Genomic DNA, 19,450 nt, shown 5'->3' on the forward strand with positions numbered 1-19,450 from the left:
CTTCCTCCCTCCCCCTCCCCGGCCCGATTCTGCAGAGAGGGCAGTCTTCCCGCCGGAAGACTGACGCAGAAACACACGCCCGCAGCGGGCCTGCGCAGGTCCGGGCGTTTGTGATCATTGGCGCAGGAGGCGTCGTGGAGAGCGGGCCGTTTGAGGAGGACCCTGCGGCGATGGCGTCTCGCAGTAGTTCCGATGCGGCGGAGCCGGCAGAGCCGGCGGCGGCGCCCTCCGCAGCAGAGACGGAGGAGAAGCAGGTAAAGAGGCGGCGGCTTCAGTGCCTGGGCTTTGCGTCTATGGCGAGAGGCGACACCACGATGCCCCCCACCATCCTGTCGGAGAACAACTTGCAGACGCAGTTCGAGTATCTCGCATCCACCTCTCTTCCCAGGCGGGCGGAGAGCGCCCTGCATCCTTGTGCCTTTGCTTTTCAGAAAGCGTTGAGCGCCTGCTTCGAGCAGCCAGAGAACGACCTGGCGTGGCCGAGACAGCCTCCGATGTCCATCGAGTCCGATGCCTAGTAAGCGACCAGGGTCGGGGTCGCGGGCAGCTACCCGAGGGCGGGGAATGGCCGCCTGCTGGGGTTCGGCGTCAGAGGACCGGACCTGGAAATGGCAGCCGGCGCCCCAGGCAGTATCAGGGAATGCTTCCGAGGAAGCTTGATCACTTCCCAGCGTGCCTTGCCTTTGTTGCTTTGGGACTGGGGTCTCACGTTGTAACGCTTGGCTGTCCTGGGGCTTATGTGAACCAAGCTGGCCTCGATTTGAGGCAGAGCCTCACCCTTTATCCCTGGTTTGAGGCCAGCTTCAGCTGCTACATATTGAGCCCTAGGGCAGTCTGGACATACACTTGCTAAAGCTGGAGGCCAACAGGTATACATTTCAAAGAGCACATTGACACTTTATATTTTGCTTTAGAATTGACATGAATTTATCCTGCATCATGAGCTTAACCTCTAATCATCACTAAAAAGAACAAGATGGCTGATGCTAGAGCAGGCGTGAGATGAACTGAGGATAATCTACAGTGCTAGGAAATGAGGGAGTATCCAGGGAGTGTTGGAGACATTCCAGGAAAGCGTAAAATTGTTGTATATATTGTAAAGTATATTAATGGTAATGGAGTTCATGGTTCAGATATTAGAGTGTGTATGTAAGCAAGTCTTTGGAAGAGGATAGAAGTGGTAGAAAGAGACTAAGATAAGTAATTGTTAATTAAGTGAAATGCTAGTATTTTGAAAATTTGGGGTACATAGTTGGTTAGGGATTCTTTTTACTGTTTTTCTGTTTTGAAAGTAAGAATCAGGGAGGTGACTGGAGCCCAGGCTGGAGTTTGTCTGGTTGCTGAGCGCTGCCCTGGTGCCAAGCCCTTGGTCTCCGGGCAGCTCATGGCTGGCTGGAGCTGGTGCTTTCGGTGGCGGCTGGGGATGGACCGCGAGTGGCTGCAGCTGGAGGCTGGTAGTGAGGTGAAGATAGGAAGGGGATTTGGTGTCACATACCAGCTGATATCAAAGGTATGCCCTCTGATGGTTTCTCTAAACCACTGCGTTCTGAAGTAGAATCTGAGGGACAGTGGATAATTATGGACAATAAGAGTCTGAATGGTGTTTGGCTGATCGGAGAACGGCTGGCACCGTTACAGGGTTATTGCATCCGTAAGGGAGACCGTGTCCAGCTTGGTGTGCCGCTGGAAAACAAGGAGCACACGGAGTACGAATACGAAGTTATTGAAGAAGACAGGGAGAGCCTGGTTCCCTGCCTGGCCCCCAAGAATGACCACACAGCGGAGAAACATAAAGGCTTGAGAACGAAGAGGAGATTCAGTTTGGATGGGTTAGAGAGTCCTCCAGCCGAGGCCCTCAGATCTCAGATGCCCACCGGCCAAAGTGTCCAGTGGACTCTTTGAGCCAGAGAAGTCACCTGGCAAAGGGGAAGCAGCAAGTCAGCCCTTAGGACGCTTGTGCTCCATGTGACTTCTCTTGAGGTGAATGAGAGGACCTCCGGGCCTCATGCTTGCTCTACTCTTCCAAAGGCCTGCAGCCCATCAGCATCTCAGAGCAGCTTAGAACTGTTTAAGGTGACCATGTCCAGGATGCTGAAGCAGAAAACACAGATGCAGGAAAAACAGATAGCTGTCCTCGACGTCAAGAGGCAGACCCGGAAGGGGAACTCAAAATTGTGAGGATGGAGAAGGAGCTGCGAGATTTACAGTCTCAGCTGTATGCAGAGCAGGCTCAGCAGCAAGCAAGAGTGGAGCAGCTGGAGAAGCCTTTTCAGGGAGAGGAACATCACCTCCAGGGTTTGGAGAGAGCAAGGAGAGCTGCTACAGGCTCTGCAGGAGCATCGGGCTCTAATGGAAGAACTGCATCACCGCAAGAAGGATTTTGAGAAAATTATCCAAGCTGAGAACAAAGAACTGGAGCGGACTGAGGAAGAAAGGGACAAGGTTCAAGCGCAGAAGGAGGAAGTTCTCAGCCACGTGAATGACGAGCTGGAGAATGAACTCCAGTGCATTATCTGCTCAGAGTACTTTATTGAGGCTGTCACCCTGAACTGTGACCACGGTTTCTGCTCCTTCTGTATCAGTGAGTGGATAAAGCAGGAAGTAGAATGTCCCATTTGTCAAAAGGACATCGAGTTCAGAACCAACTCCCTGGTTCTGGACAACTGCATTAGTAAGATGGTGGATAACTTAAGCTCAGACGTCAAGGAAAGAAGACGTGTCCTTATTAGGGAATAAAGAGCAAAGAGACTGTCAGTGAAGGTCATGCTCCAAGGACATGTGAGGGACTCTAGGGGGATGGCAGCTTGGCATGTTCTAGAGAATTCCCTGGGTTCCGTTAGGCTGCTCTGGACATCATCTGGAAGCCATGTGCTGCAGAGACAGTGTCACTCTATCACTGGCCTTTTGTGGCCCTGCTGACACTACGTTCTAAAGTGCTGCCCAGACTCCCACTTGGACTGCTCACCACGTTTTAAATGAGTTGAGTTCTGTGTTTCTTAATTTGCTGATTGTTTTTGATACCTCATGCACCCTGTTGACATCGTCTTGGACAGTTGGGTGTGCCCTGTGGCTGCACAGAAGGTGACCTGTGTTTTGAGAGTCTGGGTTACCTTTCTGTGAAAACAATGTCATTTTTGGGGAATAAAATGTATAAAACCCTCAAAAAAAATCAAAAGTTACCAAAATGCCTGAAGTGGACTACTTTAAAGAAAGCCATTATTTGTGCTCCTGTGGTAGTTGTATGGTTAGTGTGCAGGAAGAGCACCTTGTAAAACAAGGAGCTAGAGTTTTCCAAGCAACTCTACGAGCAAAGTGTTCCCTCCAAGGGCAGACACACATGCCGCCAGCATGTGGAGACAGGGCAATGTGCAGCTCTCTTCTACCATCTGGGCTCAAACCTCGGGACATCAGGCTTGGCAGTAAGCACCTTGATACACCAAGACCTCTCTAGCCCAACTTTTGCTTTTCTATAGACTCTTAGGATTCTTCAAAGAAAATTATTTATAGGATAAGTATCCATTATCTGAAATGCTTGGGACCAGAAATTACTTGAGTTTCATAGACAATTTAGAAGATGGGTTTTCTGATTAGGAGTGATTTGTTTACATGTTCAAGTTGAGGGCAGACTTGTACAACAAAATTCAGACAGTCTGTACATCGGGAAGTCAGGTCAGACTTGGGTTCTCCAGAAGTAGTTCTGGGTTTTAGTCTCACTGGGACCATGCACTCACTATTTACGGTAAAACAGGCCTCAGGTACTCACTGGTCTCAGCCTCCCAGTGTTGAGATTACAAGTATGCCACAGCTTCCAGTATTTAATGTGGGGGTTCTTGCCTCCAGAGCCCCCAAATACAGCAATTCATAATTTGTTGTTGTTGTTTTAAACCTTTATATTTTGATCTTGCCAGCATTGATCTAACGAAGGAGGAAGCAAGTGATACCATTTTAGAAGCCAGTCCATCTGGAACTCCTCCAGAAGATAGCAGCACTGTCTCTTTCATTACCTGGAATATTGATGGATTAGATAAATGCAATCTGCCAGAGAGGGCTCGAGGGGTGTGCTCCTGCCTAGCTCTGTAAGCATTCTCATTTTTTATGGTAGGGACTGTGATAGTGTTTTAATGGTTCTGCAAAGCAACAGTTCAAAGTTGTGTACTTGAAAATTTGACTTTAAGGTTGGCCTCTAAATAAATATTTGAGAGTTGAAGTGTTTTGATCTAGGGAGGGTCTGGGTGAATTATAACACCAATTTATGTGAGATGCTTTCTAGAATTGTAAGCTTTACATACATAGTAAGTTTTTAAAAAATAGGTATTGTTATGAAGTGAAAATTACCTAAAAGATCTGTTTCTGGCCTCACGAGTGCTTTGTGGCTACGTAAAGCATTGAAGTTCTCTGGAGCTGTTGTCGCTGGACAGCTTTTTAAGAGAATCTGAAGAGGTAACACTGAATACATCTGTTGCTGTATATAACCATTGCAGATGCCCAGTGTAGTATATATAGTGTTTTCTGTTTTAACGCCGTTGGTATAATATGTGTGGGGAATGTGTAGGGGGATGCTGGGATTGAATTTATCCTTGTTAGGCAAGTGTTGCCACTGAACTACACACTGTGTAGTAAATAATATACAGATAAAGGTCAGTATAAGCACTGAGTACTAGGGGTTCAGAAAACTGTTGTTTTCTATGTACATACTGTGGACTTTTCTCTAGGTAGCTGAAAATGAATCATGCTGCTGTTGTTAACTTGCTCTTTTTAATTAGGTACAGTCCAGATGTGGTATTTCTACAGGAAGTTATTCCCTCATACTGTGCCTACCTAAAGAAGAGAGCAAGCAGTTACAACATTATCACAGGTAATGCTCTTCTGCCATCCAAACTACCTTCCTCTTTGAAAAAGATGAGTGAAAGGAAAAGAATGAGTGGCTGTTACAGAGTGCAGATGGGTTTAAGGAAACTAAGCAAGACACAGGATACTTAAAGGATTTGTAGTTATTTTACAGCTTTATGTTAATAAGTAAAAATAATTGAAGCGGGTATTTCTTTTTAGAAAAACAGTTCTAAAATTTCAAACTTGTGCATATTTGCTAAAATGAAATATCAAGGCATGGTTGCATTTGTTCTTATTTAAACATCATTTGTATCTCTTGTTAAACTCTGATTACGGACAGAAGCGTAGCACTTGGTTGACCTACTTCAAAATGGAGGCTTAAAGATTCGATCCCATTGAAGTGATTTTGCTCTCTGTTGTATGAGGGCCTTGTGGTAAAGCGAAGGCACTGTTATAGTACACCTCCACCTCAGTCAGCCTGTGCAGAGAACACACGACTCATTCAGAATGATGGGCTGCACACCTAACCACACTGCTCTAGGCCCCAGCTGTGGGATCCTCGATACCTACAGCTCCTCCAGGCCACATGGTTTTGCTCCATCTTCCTTCCACCTCCTCTTTCTCCATCTGCCTCCTTCTCTAAAAACTCCAGCCCCACCTTTCCCTTCCACTGCCCAGTCACATGCTCTGTTCTCTGGACTGGTTAAAATGTGGGGAGGTTCCCTGAAGTCACCGAGTGTGTGATCCACTCCTCCACTCCTGGCCAGGGCAGCACTTAAGGAAGTGGAATTTTAACATCAAAATGCAAACGCCACCAGGACAATCTACAACATTTCTTCCTTTTTGTCTAATTAAAAGGCTCCTTTCTCTCATACATAAATTAAGCACAAATATTACAATTATGTAATTTATAAAGTATAAGATACAATTAACACCCAGTTTATCAATCTTGTCAATTAACTTTCTTCTGTAAATTTTTCCACAAATGTCTGAAGGTAATGAAAGTGGATATTTCACAGCCGTACTGCTGAAGAAAGGAAGAGTGAACTTTAAAAGTCAGGAGATTATTCCTTTCCCAAATACCAAAATGATGAGAAACCTTCTGTGTATAAATGTAAGTTTAAGTTCGGGGTGGGTTTTGGTTAGTTTTTGAAGGAATTGCCTTTATAGATAAATTTATAAAGCCATCTTTGTGTATCTGTCTTTCTGTCTGTGTCAGTCAGTCAGGACTTTTAGGACTCAGTTTATTCCTTCCACCACAGGTTCTAGGAGTCAAACTCAGGCTGTTGTGGCAAGGCTCTTACCTGCTAAGCCACATCACTGGGACACTTTTTTAAACCCTATTTGTGTCTGTGTAGGTCAGGAGGTCTGGAGGTCAGGAGGTCGGTCAGTTTTCCTTTCCCGCTGTGCCTCTGGGTATTGATTTCAGGTCATCAGGCTTGCAAAGCAAGTGGTTTATCCACTGAGCCATCTCGCTGGCCCTTTACACACATAGCTTAAATAGTCTCAGAAAACTTGCCTTTCATATAATTTTAGATGTAAACTTAAAAATGTAAAGTAAATATGCAAAAATGCAAAATAAAAATGCAGAGTTGAATTGTTATCTGATTAGATATATTCTTAAGAATGTGACAACAGTTGGCTAAGGAGAACATTTGTCAAATAATTTGTTATAGCAATGAAGAAAATAACACAGCACATAGAGTGCTCTAAGGAGCACACTAGTACTGTAGCTCACAGTTGAGGGAAGGCATGGTGGTGGGGTGTCAAGCAGCTAGGGCTTCTGTAGAACTCAGGGATTAGATGAATGTGGTGCTCAGCTTGCTTTCTTTTTTCTCCTTTTTAAATTCAGTGCATGAATACACCCATGGAAATGGAAACATCCATGACAGACCTTTGCAAATTTCAGCAAGGGTAAACCTGTGGTTGTGGATGAGCTTATGTTCATGTTTGTGTGATTAAACACTGTATTAGCTATTTTTCTAATTAGTGGGACAGTGTCTGACAAAGGCAGTATTAGGAAGAAGAGTTTATTGTCACATATAGTTGGAGGGCACTGACATCAGGGTGAGACAGGAGCAGCTAGTCACATCATGTCCACAGTAGGAAGCAAAGTGATGACGTCTGGTGTTTGGTTCACACTTCCCTTTTGTAGTTTGGGACCTCATCTCCCACTGGTCCCCTTAACATTCTTAGGGTGGGTCTTCCCACCGTAAGTAAGCTAATGTGAAATTTGCTTTCTGGGTGATTCTAATTCTATAAAGCTGACAGCATTAACTGCCATCTTGAGTGTGGAGAGGTAGGCTAAGAAGTAGGCAGGATCCAGATTCTAGCTTTGAACGAATTAAAATGATTCTGTAGGCATTGCAACACATTCTATGTATTACTATCTTATTTGCAAATGATATATGACTTCATTCAGTTAACTGATTATTTTTGAGTATCTGCCTGGTCATTATTGGAACAATAAATAAGAGTTATCTGTGTTTGCAAGTAACTCATGGCTTCATGGAACAGGGAAGTAGCTGTCCTTTCACTTGTTTGGGACCTTTTATAGCAGTCTGTTTACCTTGGAATTGGGTCCTAGAGAGGAGTGCCAGTGATGCCCGCAGCTACTGGAAAGGGCACAGTTAAGGTATTATGTGGGTAGTTCTTGTTTCTAAGTAGTTATCATGAGTGGGGTGGCACTGTCCACTCTTCATTTAGGAATAGTACTGACTGGTTTCAGATGACTAAATACATTTCCAGTTAATCACTCTGCGGTTGGAACCTGCTACCAGCCCTTGTGGCCAGTGCTCAGTGCCCTGTTCAATTGTCATTATTGTTGTAGGTGAGTTTGGCTGGAAATGAATTTTGCCTTATGACTTCCCATTTGGAGAGCACCAGAGAACATTCTGCAGAAAGAATAAGTCAATTAAAAACTGTTTTTCGAAAAATGCAAGAGGCTGCAAATTCAACTACTGTTATATTTGCAGGAGATACAAATTTAAGAGATCAAGAAGTAAGTAACAGAATTGATTCAATGTTTGTGGGGAGAGTTGTTATGGAAATTAATTTGGATTCATTTTATTCAAGGTGTTATAGACTTGAAATACAAGGTAGAAAACGTTGTAGCTTTTGAATAAAGTACGCACAGAAAAGGCCTTTGTAATATTAGGGGAAACCCTGCTATGTGTTAAGTAAATAATGAGTATTAGATTAAGATAATAATTACAAGAATTTTAATTAAAAAGGTTGAGGGTGTTTGCAGCATTTCTACTTATAAGAAGAACTAACCTCTTCTGAGTTGAAATCAACTATTTTAAAATACTTTATTGCTGGCCCGTGTCTGTAATCACCATACTTGGGAAGCAGAGACAGGCAGATCTCTGAATTCTAGATGAGGCCAGCCTGGTCTACAGAGCGAATTCTAGCACAGCCAGGATTGCACAGAAACGCTGTCTTGAAAAACAACAACAAAAAGTTGCACTTATAAGTAATAATATCAAGCACCTTTTAAATTTGGGGCGGGGAGTGAATATATAAACCTTACATAATCTTTCTCTTGCCAGGTTATCAAATGCGGTGGTTTACCTGACAATATTTTTGATGCCTGGGAATTTTTGGGAAAACCTAAACATTGCCAGTATACATGGGATACAAAAGCAAATAATAATCTCAGGATCCCTCGCGCCTGTAAGCATCGTTTTGATCGAATATTTTTCAGAGCAGAAGGGGGACACCTTATTCCCCAAAGCCTAGACCTTGTCGGGTTGGAGAAGCTGGACTGTGGTAGATTTCCTAGTGATCACTGGGGACTCCTGTGCACCTTGAATGTAGTCTTGTGAAGAGCTTCCCAAATTCTAGCTTTACCTGTTTATTTGCACTAGTTCGGAATTTTCGTAAATCTCAACCTTTCAAGAAAGCTAGGTCTAACACAGAATCAACAAACTGAATGATTAATACAGCTAAAACAATGAACGGTTTACTTTGTATCTTGTGTCCTCAGTTGGGAATTGGTGTTAATAACACATCAAAGCATGCTTCAGACTGTGGGCTTTTGTTTAAAGGACATGCCGTCAGCTTGTAACAGGCTCCTTGTTGCTGTTAGGACTTCAAGTAATGGCAGTTATCTCAGGACTCACTATTGTTTGAATTAGGCATTAAGATATATTTCAAATCATTTTATATAGAGAAAAAGTAAGCCATTGAATTCTTGAGACTGCGTTGTCTTCCATTCTGTAAGTTCAGAGACTTAAGTGAAACCGTGACCATCTCTCTGTAGTGAGTAGATGACAGCTGCTGGATAGCAGACGGTTCTGTCAGCTGACACTGATGAGTCACATTGGCACTTTGAATTCCAGCAACGTTCTGATGAGAGTTAGTGATTTGCTGATAACTGATAAAGTTCAGCTTAGCAACATGAGAATTTTTTTTTTCAAAGAAAAAAAATTCAGAAGAAAAGTAACTTTCAGTTTTGTTACTGGTAGGATGGAAATATTTTGCAGATTGAATAAAGAATGCTTTCTTTTGTAAACGCTTTGTAAAGAAAAAATGTGCTGTAAATAAAGTGTTTTAATTTGTTTGTAGACTGATGACTTTCTTGTCCATGGTGGGATTTGTTGCTCTGTTGCAAAAAGCCCTGCATATTACTTTTCAGGGGGAATCACCAAATGAGTTTTGTTATATTAAACTCCTGACACTTTGGAGGCTGGAGCAGGAGGATTGTCATTAGTGTAAGGCTAGCCTGGGCTATAGAGTTAGACACTGACAAAAATGGGGAAATTTAGAATGACATGACACCTTATTTTTACCTGTCGTTCCCAAATTAAGGTTTATTTATTTACTTATTTAATGTATTTGAGTACACTTTAGCTGTTTTCAGATATACCAGAAGAGGGCATGTTTTTTAAAGATTTATTTTGTGTATATGAATACACTGTCACTGTCTTCAGACACACCACAAGGGGGCATCGGGTCCCATCACAGATGGCTGCGAGCCACTATCAGGTTGCTGGGAATTGAACTCAGGACCTGTGGTAGAGCAGTCAGATTGGTGTTTGCCCTCCAAGCCCATCTGTGACTGACTTAACGACCCTCCCCCTTTAGTCCATGTTTGTTTTTCATCTCCTTGGTCTTTCTGTGTAGCCTCCGCTGTCCTGGAACTCCCTCTTGGAGTTGGCTTTGAAATGTGGCTGTCTGCACCTGAGGGCTAGGACTGAGGCTCGGGCCCTTTCTCGGTTATATAGCTTTCTCTTCCCTCCCTAGTGGCTCATCTCCAGATGTATGATGTTTGTAAGTACACATGTGGAGACCAGGCGGCAGTTTGTGGAGTTGTTTTCAATTTTATGTGGGTGTTCAGGGATCTAACTTAGGTCATCAGACTAAGTCCCTTTATTGGCTGAGCTATCACACTGCCCCTCCCCTTAAAAGAACAGTCTAAGTAGCCTGGGCTGGCCTGGAACTTGCAAGACACACTAGGATAATCTGATCTTCCTGGCTTGTCTACCTGTGTCTAGCTTTTAAATTTATTGTTAAGAGTGTTATGTAGCAATTCTCCTGCTTCAGCTTCATGAGTCCTAGGGTGTACTTCTGCTCTCGGGTCATCATTTCCTAGCAGGAGACGTGTCACCACAAAGATGACAGTGAAGGCCTATTCTGATGTGTAACTCGGTCATTAAGCCATGATGATGGGATGTGTGAGGAATACTCTGTCACCCTTTCCACTCCTTGATATCAGTTCCTAGACACTTTCATTCCTTATTATATTACTAAAAATGCAACAGATAGTGTTCCCTAACTCAAGAATTTCCTTTGACTCAGATTCCCACTGCAAGTCACAGATGTTGAAATGCACTCGGTACCCATTTAACCTGCAAAGTAGAGTTGATCTGTGTCCACATAGGCTCACTTTACTGTCCTTGATTTGAAAGTAGCACTTGAGCTGGAGAGATGGCTTAAGAGCTCTGACTGCTCTTCCAGAGGTCATGAGTTCAAATCCCAGCAACCACATGGTGGCTCACAACCATCTGTAATGAGATCTGATGCCCTCTTCTTGTGTGTCTGAAGACAGCTGTACTTATATATAATAAATATATCTTTATAAAATAAATAAATCTTATTTAAAAAAATGTCCTAGGGAGTAGGAGGGGTGGGGTGGGTGTCTTGCAGAAGTGAAAACAAGCTGAAAACAAGACTTGAATAGTCAGGTGACTTGAATTGGAATAGTCTGAGCCAAGCGTTGTTTGCCGCTAGGGTGGAGCATTTTTCTAGGAGACCTATCCATCCCTTCAGCAGTTTAGAACCATGGCAGGAAAGAGGTGGGTGAGGGACCAGAGCAAGGAAACAAACGGAGGCCCCTCTGTTTAGTGGGGCAGTGCGGGCTGCGGCACAAGCCATCCCTAGGGGCGTGTATGCGCGTGCGTATGCGTCGCCCTGGTAACCCGGGAGGCAGAAAGGCGCTGAATCACGAGCGCCGGCAGGCAGCGTCTGTCTGCAGCCTCAGGGGTGGGCAGGTGTCGTCTGCAGGTGTGCTTCGCAGGTGGCCCGACTGGACATCACCTGCTGGGCAGTCTGGAGCACCGCGGAGCCTGGACATTGCTGGGGGTGCAGGTAAGAGCCGCACTCAGCTGCCTGCGTTCTTGTTTGAATCGATGGGTTCTCAGCAGGGTGGAGTCAGGGAGACTTGGGCGGCTAACCTGAAACCTAAGAATCGGTTTCTTTAAAGTTCATTCAATGCTGGCGTTTGCTAAATGCATTTCTTATCTGCTCTGTGTAGTACTCAGAGGCTTTTAATCTGGACTCCAGGTCCCCAGATTTCTAGCTAGGGTGTAGTTGGGATTCCTCCTTACCTCTGCTTAGGGATGCGGGGTATGGATGTGTTTATGGTGTTGAATAAATCTCCAGTGAGTTAGCAGTGCCCAGTGTCAGTGTCCCCAGCAGCCACCTCAGGTGCAGAACCCCCTCTCCCAGCCCGGCTGGCCAACTGTCAGCAACGAAGAAAGCAAGCAGGTAGGAGGTACCAGTGGGAAAAAAGCCAAGAGGGGGACTTCTAAGGGTTCCTCTGGACACCTAGGAAAAGCAACCGTGGATAGTTGCATGATTTGATGGTTTCCTTGTTTCGTGGAGGCGGGTCTTTCCAACCTCTCAAATTGCATGCCTTCGACTGGAGAATTGTTACCTTTAAATTTCGTTTAGTGCTGTTGACGTGGTACTTGCTACGGTTTATCAAATGCATTTATCTCCTCTCTTTACCCCCACCGGAAGCTTAGCGCGGGTTACAGGCTTTCTTTCCTGCTCTTTGAGGAGGGAAAGAAAGAGATGGCACAGACTTACCGGGGTCGTGAAGCTGGAATGGCCAGTCGTCATTCTCAATACCGTTTGTTCCCGTAGCTGGATAAGGGAAAAAGCAAGCATGATCGCATTCACGCCCTTCTTTATCGCTGGCGTTACTGAACATTTCGTTCGTGGGTTAGATGCTGATATTTTTTTTCCAAGTGCTTGAACAGAAAAGTCCATTGGTATTTTTGTTAATAATGGAAAAAATATAGATCACATTTCCTAAAAAACACAAAAATTTTCAATGTGTGTATTTATTTATTCCTGAAGTGCACAGTGCCTGGGAAAGCGCCTCGGTGAGACTGAAGTTATGTCACATGTAAATTCTTATTTCCTGCTCATGATTTTACTTCTTTCTCATGCAGACAGGACAAAATAGAGATGTCGATGCAGTTCTAAACTTAGAGAGTTTTAAACCGAAAAAGCTGAATTCTCTGCAAGCTGGAAAGGGTAATACAAATGCATTTGCATATATAAAACATGTAGCAGGAACTTTTCCAACCACAGGTAGTAGGAACTTAACATCTTTGCTGTGTGAAATGCCAAGGCAGGGGATGCATTTCCTTTCAGAAAAATACAAATCACTGAGCTCGAATCCTCACAGTTTAGAGAGCTGCAGGAGGGCTGAAGGAGGGCTGCAGGAGGGCTGCAGGAGGGCTCCAGTGTGTTATAAAAGAATGCGTTATGTCTAAGGTGTGTTCTCTGCTTAAGTCCGTCCCCTCAACCCCAACAGAGACTCTTTTTCTTTAACCCAGTCTATGGAAATAAGGATGTCTGTTTGGGCAGGGGTTGGTGTGTGTGTGTGTGTGTGTGTGTTTAAAATAAGACAGTAGAATTCCTACATGCTGAGCTGTAAGGATTGTTCAAACCCTAGTGTTGGAGTCCAGCTTCGGAAACACAGAGGGATGCTGTTGTTTTGTTTTTAATAAACATTTTTTATGATTGGCTTGTGTATGTATGCCACATATGGAATTTAAACTTCTAGAGCTGGGACTCCTGGCACCTAGGAGCTTCCAGATCTTGTTGCTAGGATCCAAACTTAGAGGCCCACTTAAAAAGTAATGAAAATAAAGTAATATTACACAAATGCTTTTTAAAAACTATGGTTTCTCTGTATAGCCCTAGCTGTTGAGGAACTATGTAGACCAGGACAACCTCAAACTCCAAGATCCTCCTGCCCCTGCCTCCTGAGTGCTGGCTTGAAGGCTTGTGCCACCACGCCCAGCTTAATTCCTGAATTCAGGCAAGATGATCAAGGTCATCTTTGCTAATCTATCAAGTTCTAGGTCAGTTTGATTTACTTGAGATCCTGTCTCAAAAAGAAACAACAAAACTTTAAGGAAGGAGAAGTTACATTTTTAAAAACGGTTTTTAAACTATGTGGTTGCATGTATGGTACCTGTGTCTGGGTACCCTCAGAAACCAGAAGAGAGTGCTAGATCCTTTGGAGTTGAAGTTATAGATGGTTGTGAGCTGCCTTGTGTGAGTATTGGGAATCAAACTTGAGTTCTCTGGAAAAGCAGCAAGGGTTCTCAGCCATTGAGACAAGCCACCTCTCCAGGCCAATAAAAGTCATCTTTGAGATAAAAATATGCAAAAAAATTCATTTTTTCAAAATAATGTCACTAAAAGTAGAATTATTTAAACTTGGCTAAAACTTATTTTGATGTATAAAGTCAAATTTCATTAGAAACATCAGAAAAGTCACGCATCTTTCCTTGTAACATCTTTATAAAAACAATAAATATAACAGGTATGATCTAAAGCATCCCGATTCCCTACCTAGTATTATTATTATTAAATTATATTTAATACTCCCAAAGAAGATTTGCCTTCTTGTAAATATAAAACCATAAAGTAACTGGTAGGCTATTGTTCTGTTTCCTTTAAAAATCTATTTTACAAGCTAGCCAAAACTCCATAAACCTGTGGATATATGCAGACTGGAGTCTGATTGGGCAGTGCAAAAAGAAGGCGGGTCAAGAGTTTTAGAGATGGGACAGAGAGGACAGAGAAGGAGGAGGAAGGAGAGGACGAACCCAATCCACGTGGCTTTGAATAGCGACAGGTAGCTATGAATGTCATGGAAGGAGATAGACTACTATAGGACGATTTGTCCAGTAGGTGGGCAGCTGGTATCAATATCAACTGGCTCTGAGTTCACCGTGTGTCCATTTTGTGAGTTGAGAATTTACTGTTATAAATCTGATAAATTATAGGCCGCTAGAGTTTTGATTTTACTGGGTTACGGGATCTGTGACAGCCAGCTTCAGGGGGTGGATGGCTGGGAATGGGAGAGGATCCAAGTTGGGCTGTTGCCACATGGGGAGCACTAAGGCGTAGCTGGCGATGGGGTGGGTTGTTTTTTAATTTTTACATGCAACATAGACCCTGTCTCAAAAAAAACTACATAATACAAATCCTATCCATTGTAGCTCTGTCCCTTACTACACTTCATACAGTGACTTACGTTCCAAATGCATTTTGGAAGGATCCAGGTTCATACTCTAGCACCTGCTCAGAATGTCAGAGTGGGGAAATTTTATTTTCTATCAATTCTGGGAAGTTTCTGCCCCTTGCACTACACTTTCCCGTCAGCTTTGTTGAAATGGAGCTGAGTAATAGAAATTGAGCTGGGCATGATTGATACATATCTGTAATTCTAGCACTTGGAAGAGGGAGGCAGAAATTCAAAGTCGTCTTCGGTGATATAGTACATTTGAAATTATTCTGGGCTGCATGATACGCTACTCCCACTCCCCCTGAAAATCCACAAACCCCAAAGCAACAAGATCAGAACCTTTACCTCCTACCAGTTTAGCTGTTCTGATATCAGTAGTTCTGGGTCTTCAATGCCCAGTACTGACCCACATCCAAGCCCTAAGAGCAGGTGCCTGACTTTAGAAAGCTCAGAGCCCTCCGTCTCTGGCCTCAGCCCGTTGCTCTACTCCTTACCGTCCAGCAGCAGGTTGTGCCCGCTCCTGCTACAACATCTGGGAAAGCCTTGGGAGTTGGGACCTTCAGGTCTTAGGATGTCTACTGCAACATTTGGGCCCACACAGGACCTTTGACTCACAACTGCTTGTAACTCCAGCTCCAGAGGACCCAATGCCATCTTCTGGCCTCCATGTGTGCCACACACATGCATATACCCGAGTACAGATAAACCCTGTGCTGCACAGGTTTTTAACTATTTACTCATGTATTTTTACTCACTTTACATCCTGACCGCAGTCCCCCTAGGTTTTTTAAATTTTTTAAATTAAAAAATTTAATTTATTACCAGTTTACTTGTAATAACTCAGACTAAAGCCTACAAAGAAGTCACTTTTTAATTAAAATCCAAATAGATTGCAATCAGCTCTCTTGGTTAATATTTGAATAATTTTATAGAAAGAATTGAGAATACAAGTTGGAAGAGGGAAAACTGTATGAAGAAAATACACACACACACACACACACACACACACACACACACACACACGTGCGTGCACGTGTGCACGCACATGCACATGCATGCACGCACACACGCACGGTTGTTTGACTCTGCAAGGCTGCTACCAGCTACAAACAAAAAAGCAATGGTTTTTTGTTGAGTTTTGTTGTTTTGGATTTGGTCACGGACAGGGTCTTTCTTTTGCATGGCTTTGGCTGTCTCAGAATTTGCTGACCTCGAGACTCACAGAGATCCACCAGTCTCTGCCTCCCCAGTGCTGAAACTGAAGATGTACTTCACCACCCTTGGCTAAATATCAGGCTCTTAATAGTCTCACTTACATAAGTCATTAAAAGTATATTTACAAAAAAAAAAAGTGTATTTACAGTTAGGTTTTTAATACATGCCTTTAATCCCAGCTCCCACGAGGCAGGAGGCTCCGTGAGTCTGAGAATATCCTGGTATACATTAGCAAATCAGAGGTAAATTGTAAATTGTAAAAAAAAAAAAAGGCATGTTTACTATAAATCTAAGGACAACTTTTCTAATCACACTGAGCCAAAGATAATAGTCTTTAACAGAGCTTTGTCTCCTGCTCCAGCATCCTAGGGGGAATTGAGTCCCTTCAGTCTCTCAGTCTCATAACTTATATCTTCCAAATTCTTGTAAATTCTATCAGTAAATGTATATTAGAGTATTTGTTACTTTATGGTTCTTCTTTTTCCAGCTTTTTTATTTCTTTTGAGTTGAATTTTGGGTTATAGTTATAGTATCTCAGTGTTTTGGCTCAGATCAAACATAAATACAGTTTCTATTAAAAATGTAATAGCTGGGTTGCCTGCATGTTTTTATTGAAACATTTACTATTTAAAGATTTTTTAAAATATTTACATCATTTGGTATTTTTACTTTTTTAAAAAATTATTTATTTAATGTATATGAGTACACTCGGTATCTTCAGACACTAGAAGAGGGCATCAGATCCCATTACAGATGGTTGTGAGCCACCATGTGGTTGCTGGGAATTGAACTCAGGTCCTCTGGAAGAACAGTCAGAGCTCTTAACTACTGAGCCATCTCTCCAGCTCTCATTGAAAGATTTTTAAAGATTTTTTTTGTGTGTGTGCTTGTGTGTGTGCGCGCACGCACATGCTTGCACATGGGTGGGTACCTATAGAGGCCAGCAGACATTAGATCCCTTGGAGTTGTAGCAGCATGTGGTTGTGAGCTGCCCATGTAGATGCTGGGAACCAAACTTGAGTCCTCTGTAAGAGCTGTAAGCACTCTTAACTCCTAAAGTATTTCTACAGCCCCATAAAAATGCTTACCATACATACCTGCACCACAGTCCGTGTGGAGATGCTTCTAAATCAGGTTTTTTCTGACCTCCCAAAACAGAGTTCTAGTAATGGACATACCTTGGCAGTCCTGTTTGTTTTTAGTCTTGCAGTTTATGGCTGTGTCTTTCTAGTCCCTAGTCATAGGACTCACTACCCCTTTTTAGCCTTCAGCGCTGTTCCCGCCCCCCTTTACTAGATACTCTATATTTATATTTGAGATGTTATCCCTTTGCCCCCTCCCTGCTCCCATCCCCCCACCTGCAGCATTGTTTATGAGGCCTCATAATATTTTACGCCAGTCAAAGTCTGCACCCCACTTGCCTGCTGCATTAGTTTGATGCTGCTGTAGAATAAAATATTACAAAAATAGTGACTTAAAACATCATACAGGGCTGGAGAGATGGCTCAGTGGCTAAGAGCACTGATTGATCTTCCAGAGGTCCTGAGTTCAAATCCCGGCAACCACATGGTGGCTCACAACCATCTGTAATGAGATCTGACGCCCTCTTCTGGTGTGTCTGAAGATAGCAAGTGTACTTACATATAATAAATAAATAAATCTTAAAAATACTTTAAAAATCATACATTTCTAGAATTTGTAAGGGACTCAGGTCAAGACTCAGATCAAATTTCCATTGACGTGTGCTGTGCAGTTTTCCTGGGAAGATAGAGAGGGTAACAGTACTCCAAAAATGTAATTCTATTCAGCTGAATGGACGAATGAGTTCATTGGCTTCACTGACAGGAGCAACTCCACCACCAAAAAGCCCACCCAGGATGGCTGACCATTCACAAAACTACAACACTGGAGTTTCCTGAGACAGCTGCAGGCAGCTACACCACTAAAGAGTCTTCTTCAACCCATAACTTTTCATAGCCCAAGGGAGGAGCCTTATGACCCTGTAAGTTTCGTGGGCCTGATGAATCTTTCTCCCTCCTCCACTGGGGATGTTTCAATCTGGGCCAAACTGTTACTCAACAGCTATGCCTTCTTATCTGGAAGCTCTGGGGAAGAATCTGCATGCAAGCTCTTTCTGGTGGCTGTACAATTCAGTTCTTTATGGTTAATGGGATTTATGTCTGCATGGACTAAAGGCATTAGTAATAAACTCCAGTCACCAATAATAAAGAACTTGCCCTTGATGACATTTAACTAAGGGAGCCATTGAATTCTCTACTTTAGGGCTCTCTGGGTCTTCTGCCTTCCGTCTGTTGCATGAGTGTTCATTTGTGCCTGAGTGAAGGCTGTCTTGTGAATCTGTGTCTGTGTGTGACTGGGTAAGTCTGTCCTTCACAAAGGGCTTTGCTCTGTATTTGTTTTGAGACATGGTCTCTCTGTTATGTAGCCCTGGCTGTCTGAAACTTGCTATGTAGACCATGCTGCCCTGGAACTCACAGAGAGGCAATTTTCTCTGCCTCCCAAGTGCTGCCAAGTCTGTCTCTCGACACAGACACAGAGCTAAATTTCTCTTCATCCTTTCTCCCAGGCCTCAGAGCAAGTCTTGGGTTGATGTGGCTGCCCACATGTCCTGCATAACAGCTCTGGCATATCTTTCAAACTGTCTCCCACTCTGAGTAATGGTGATTGTTCTTGTGTTTGCTGATTCCCCTGGGATTTGCCCTGAGCTCCTACCTTCCAGTCTACCCATCAGCAGGTCCCGCTGATCACCTGAGCCACCTCTCCAGCCATAAAGATATCTTGTCTCTTTTGAAGCAGAATTTCATGTAGCCCAAGCTGGTCTTGAACTTTTGATCATCCTGCTACTGCCTCCTGAGTGCTGGGATTAACACTTCATTCTGTACAGGAGAACATGGTAGTGATCAAATGGATGACGTCAGGATCCAGACTGTGTTTGCCTCTTTAAAAAATTAACCAGCAGGGCTGGAGAGATGGCTCAGCGGTTAGGAGCACCAACTGCTCTTCCAGAGGTCCTGAGCTCAATTCTCAGCAACCACATGGTGGCTCACAACCATCTGTAATGAGATCTGTTGCCCTCTTCTGCTGTGTCTGAAGACAGCTACAGTGTACTTATATATAATAAATAAATACATCTTTAAAAAAATAATCAGCAGATGGCCAAAAGGTTTTGGGTTTTAATGGGTTTAAAAGTTCAGTAAAACAGCTATTGTTTACTTTATATCTACCATGACTGTATGCAAACCCAACACTTTACAACCCGTAAACAAACAGCAAAACAACATAGTTCCACTTGGCCATCTGTAATTCTAAGAAATCCTGGTATGAGAGCTGGTACACAAAGAACACAGTCACGTGTTAGTAATGAAAGAGCGGGGCATTTGGGCTCTGAGACACTGAAGGTGCAAATGCTAGGAGCTGGACCATATATAAAAGCAGAACTGTGACCCACAAACCATAGAAACCTGCCCAGGAACCCAACCCTTTTTCTAGCCTGCCCAAAGACTTTTGGGAAGCTGGATTGCCATCTCTAGTATTTCATGAGGCTAAATAATACCTCCTACAGCAGTTAGCTCCAAGAAAGCAGGACTTTATTAATTGATAGCTTCC

At 43.4% G+C, this 19,450-nt stretch overlaps 1 protein-coding gene and 1 pseudogene across 3 annotated transcripts; both read left to right on the forward strand.

The window, feature by feature from the left end:
• The first annotated feature begins 110 nt into the window (after positions 1-110).
• On the forward strand, positions 111-9,398 carry TDP2 (tyrosyl-DNA phosphodiesterase 2). Of its 2 annotated transcripts, XM_080918058.1 has the most exons (7): positions 118-254; positions 432-517; positions 3,909-4,076; positions 4,764-4,855; positions 5,826-5,944; positions 7,661-7,831; positions 8,382-9,398. In XM_080918058.1, the coding sequence occupies exons 1-7, from the start codon at positions 171-173 to the stop codon at positions 8,655-8,657; spliced, it is 996 nt and encodes a 331-aa protein (XP_080774184.1). In that variant the 5' UTR covers positions 118-170; the 3' UTR covers positions 8,658-9,398. The 2 variants fall into 2 exon arrangements, with proteins under 2 accessions (XP_080774183.1, XP_080774184.1); XM_080918057.1 differs by having other exon boundaries at positions 111-517.
• LOC308421671 (E3 ubiquitin-protein ligase RNF8-like) lies at positions 1,385-2,736 on the forward strand (annotated as a pseudogene). Its single transcript has one exon. The product of its transcript is annotated as an E3 ubiquitin-protein ligase RNF8-like (transcript).
• Positions 9,399-19,450: the final 10,052 nt, after the last annotated feature.

Source organism: Micromys minutus (genome assembly GCF_963924665.1).
Source record: "Micromys minutus genome assembly, chromosome: 6".
NCBI classification, from domain to species: domain Eukaryota; kingdom Metazoa; phylum Chordata; class Mammalia; order Rodentia; family Muridae; genus Micromys; species Micromys minutus.

Excerpts from the sequence above, each read along its gene's own strand:
- TDP2 (XM_080918057.1), top strand. The coding sequence starts at position 171 with ATGGCGTCTCGCAGTAGTTCCGATGCGGCGGAGCCGGCAGAGCCGGCG. Across the intron at positions 4,077-4,763 it reads GTGTGCTCCTGCCTAGCTCT|GTACAGTCCAGATGTGGTAT; the intron begins GTAAGCATTCTC and ends CTTTTTAATTAG. Across the intron at positions 7,832-8,381 it reads CAAATTTAAGAGATCAAGAA|GTTATCAAATGCGGTGGTTT; the intron begins GTAAGTAACAGA and ends TTCTCTTGCCAG.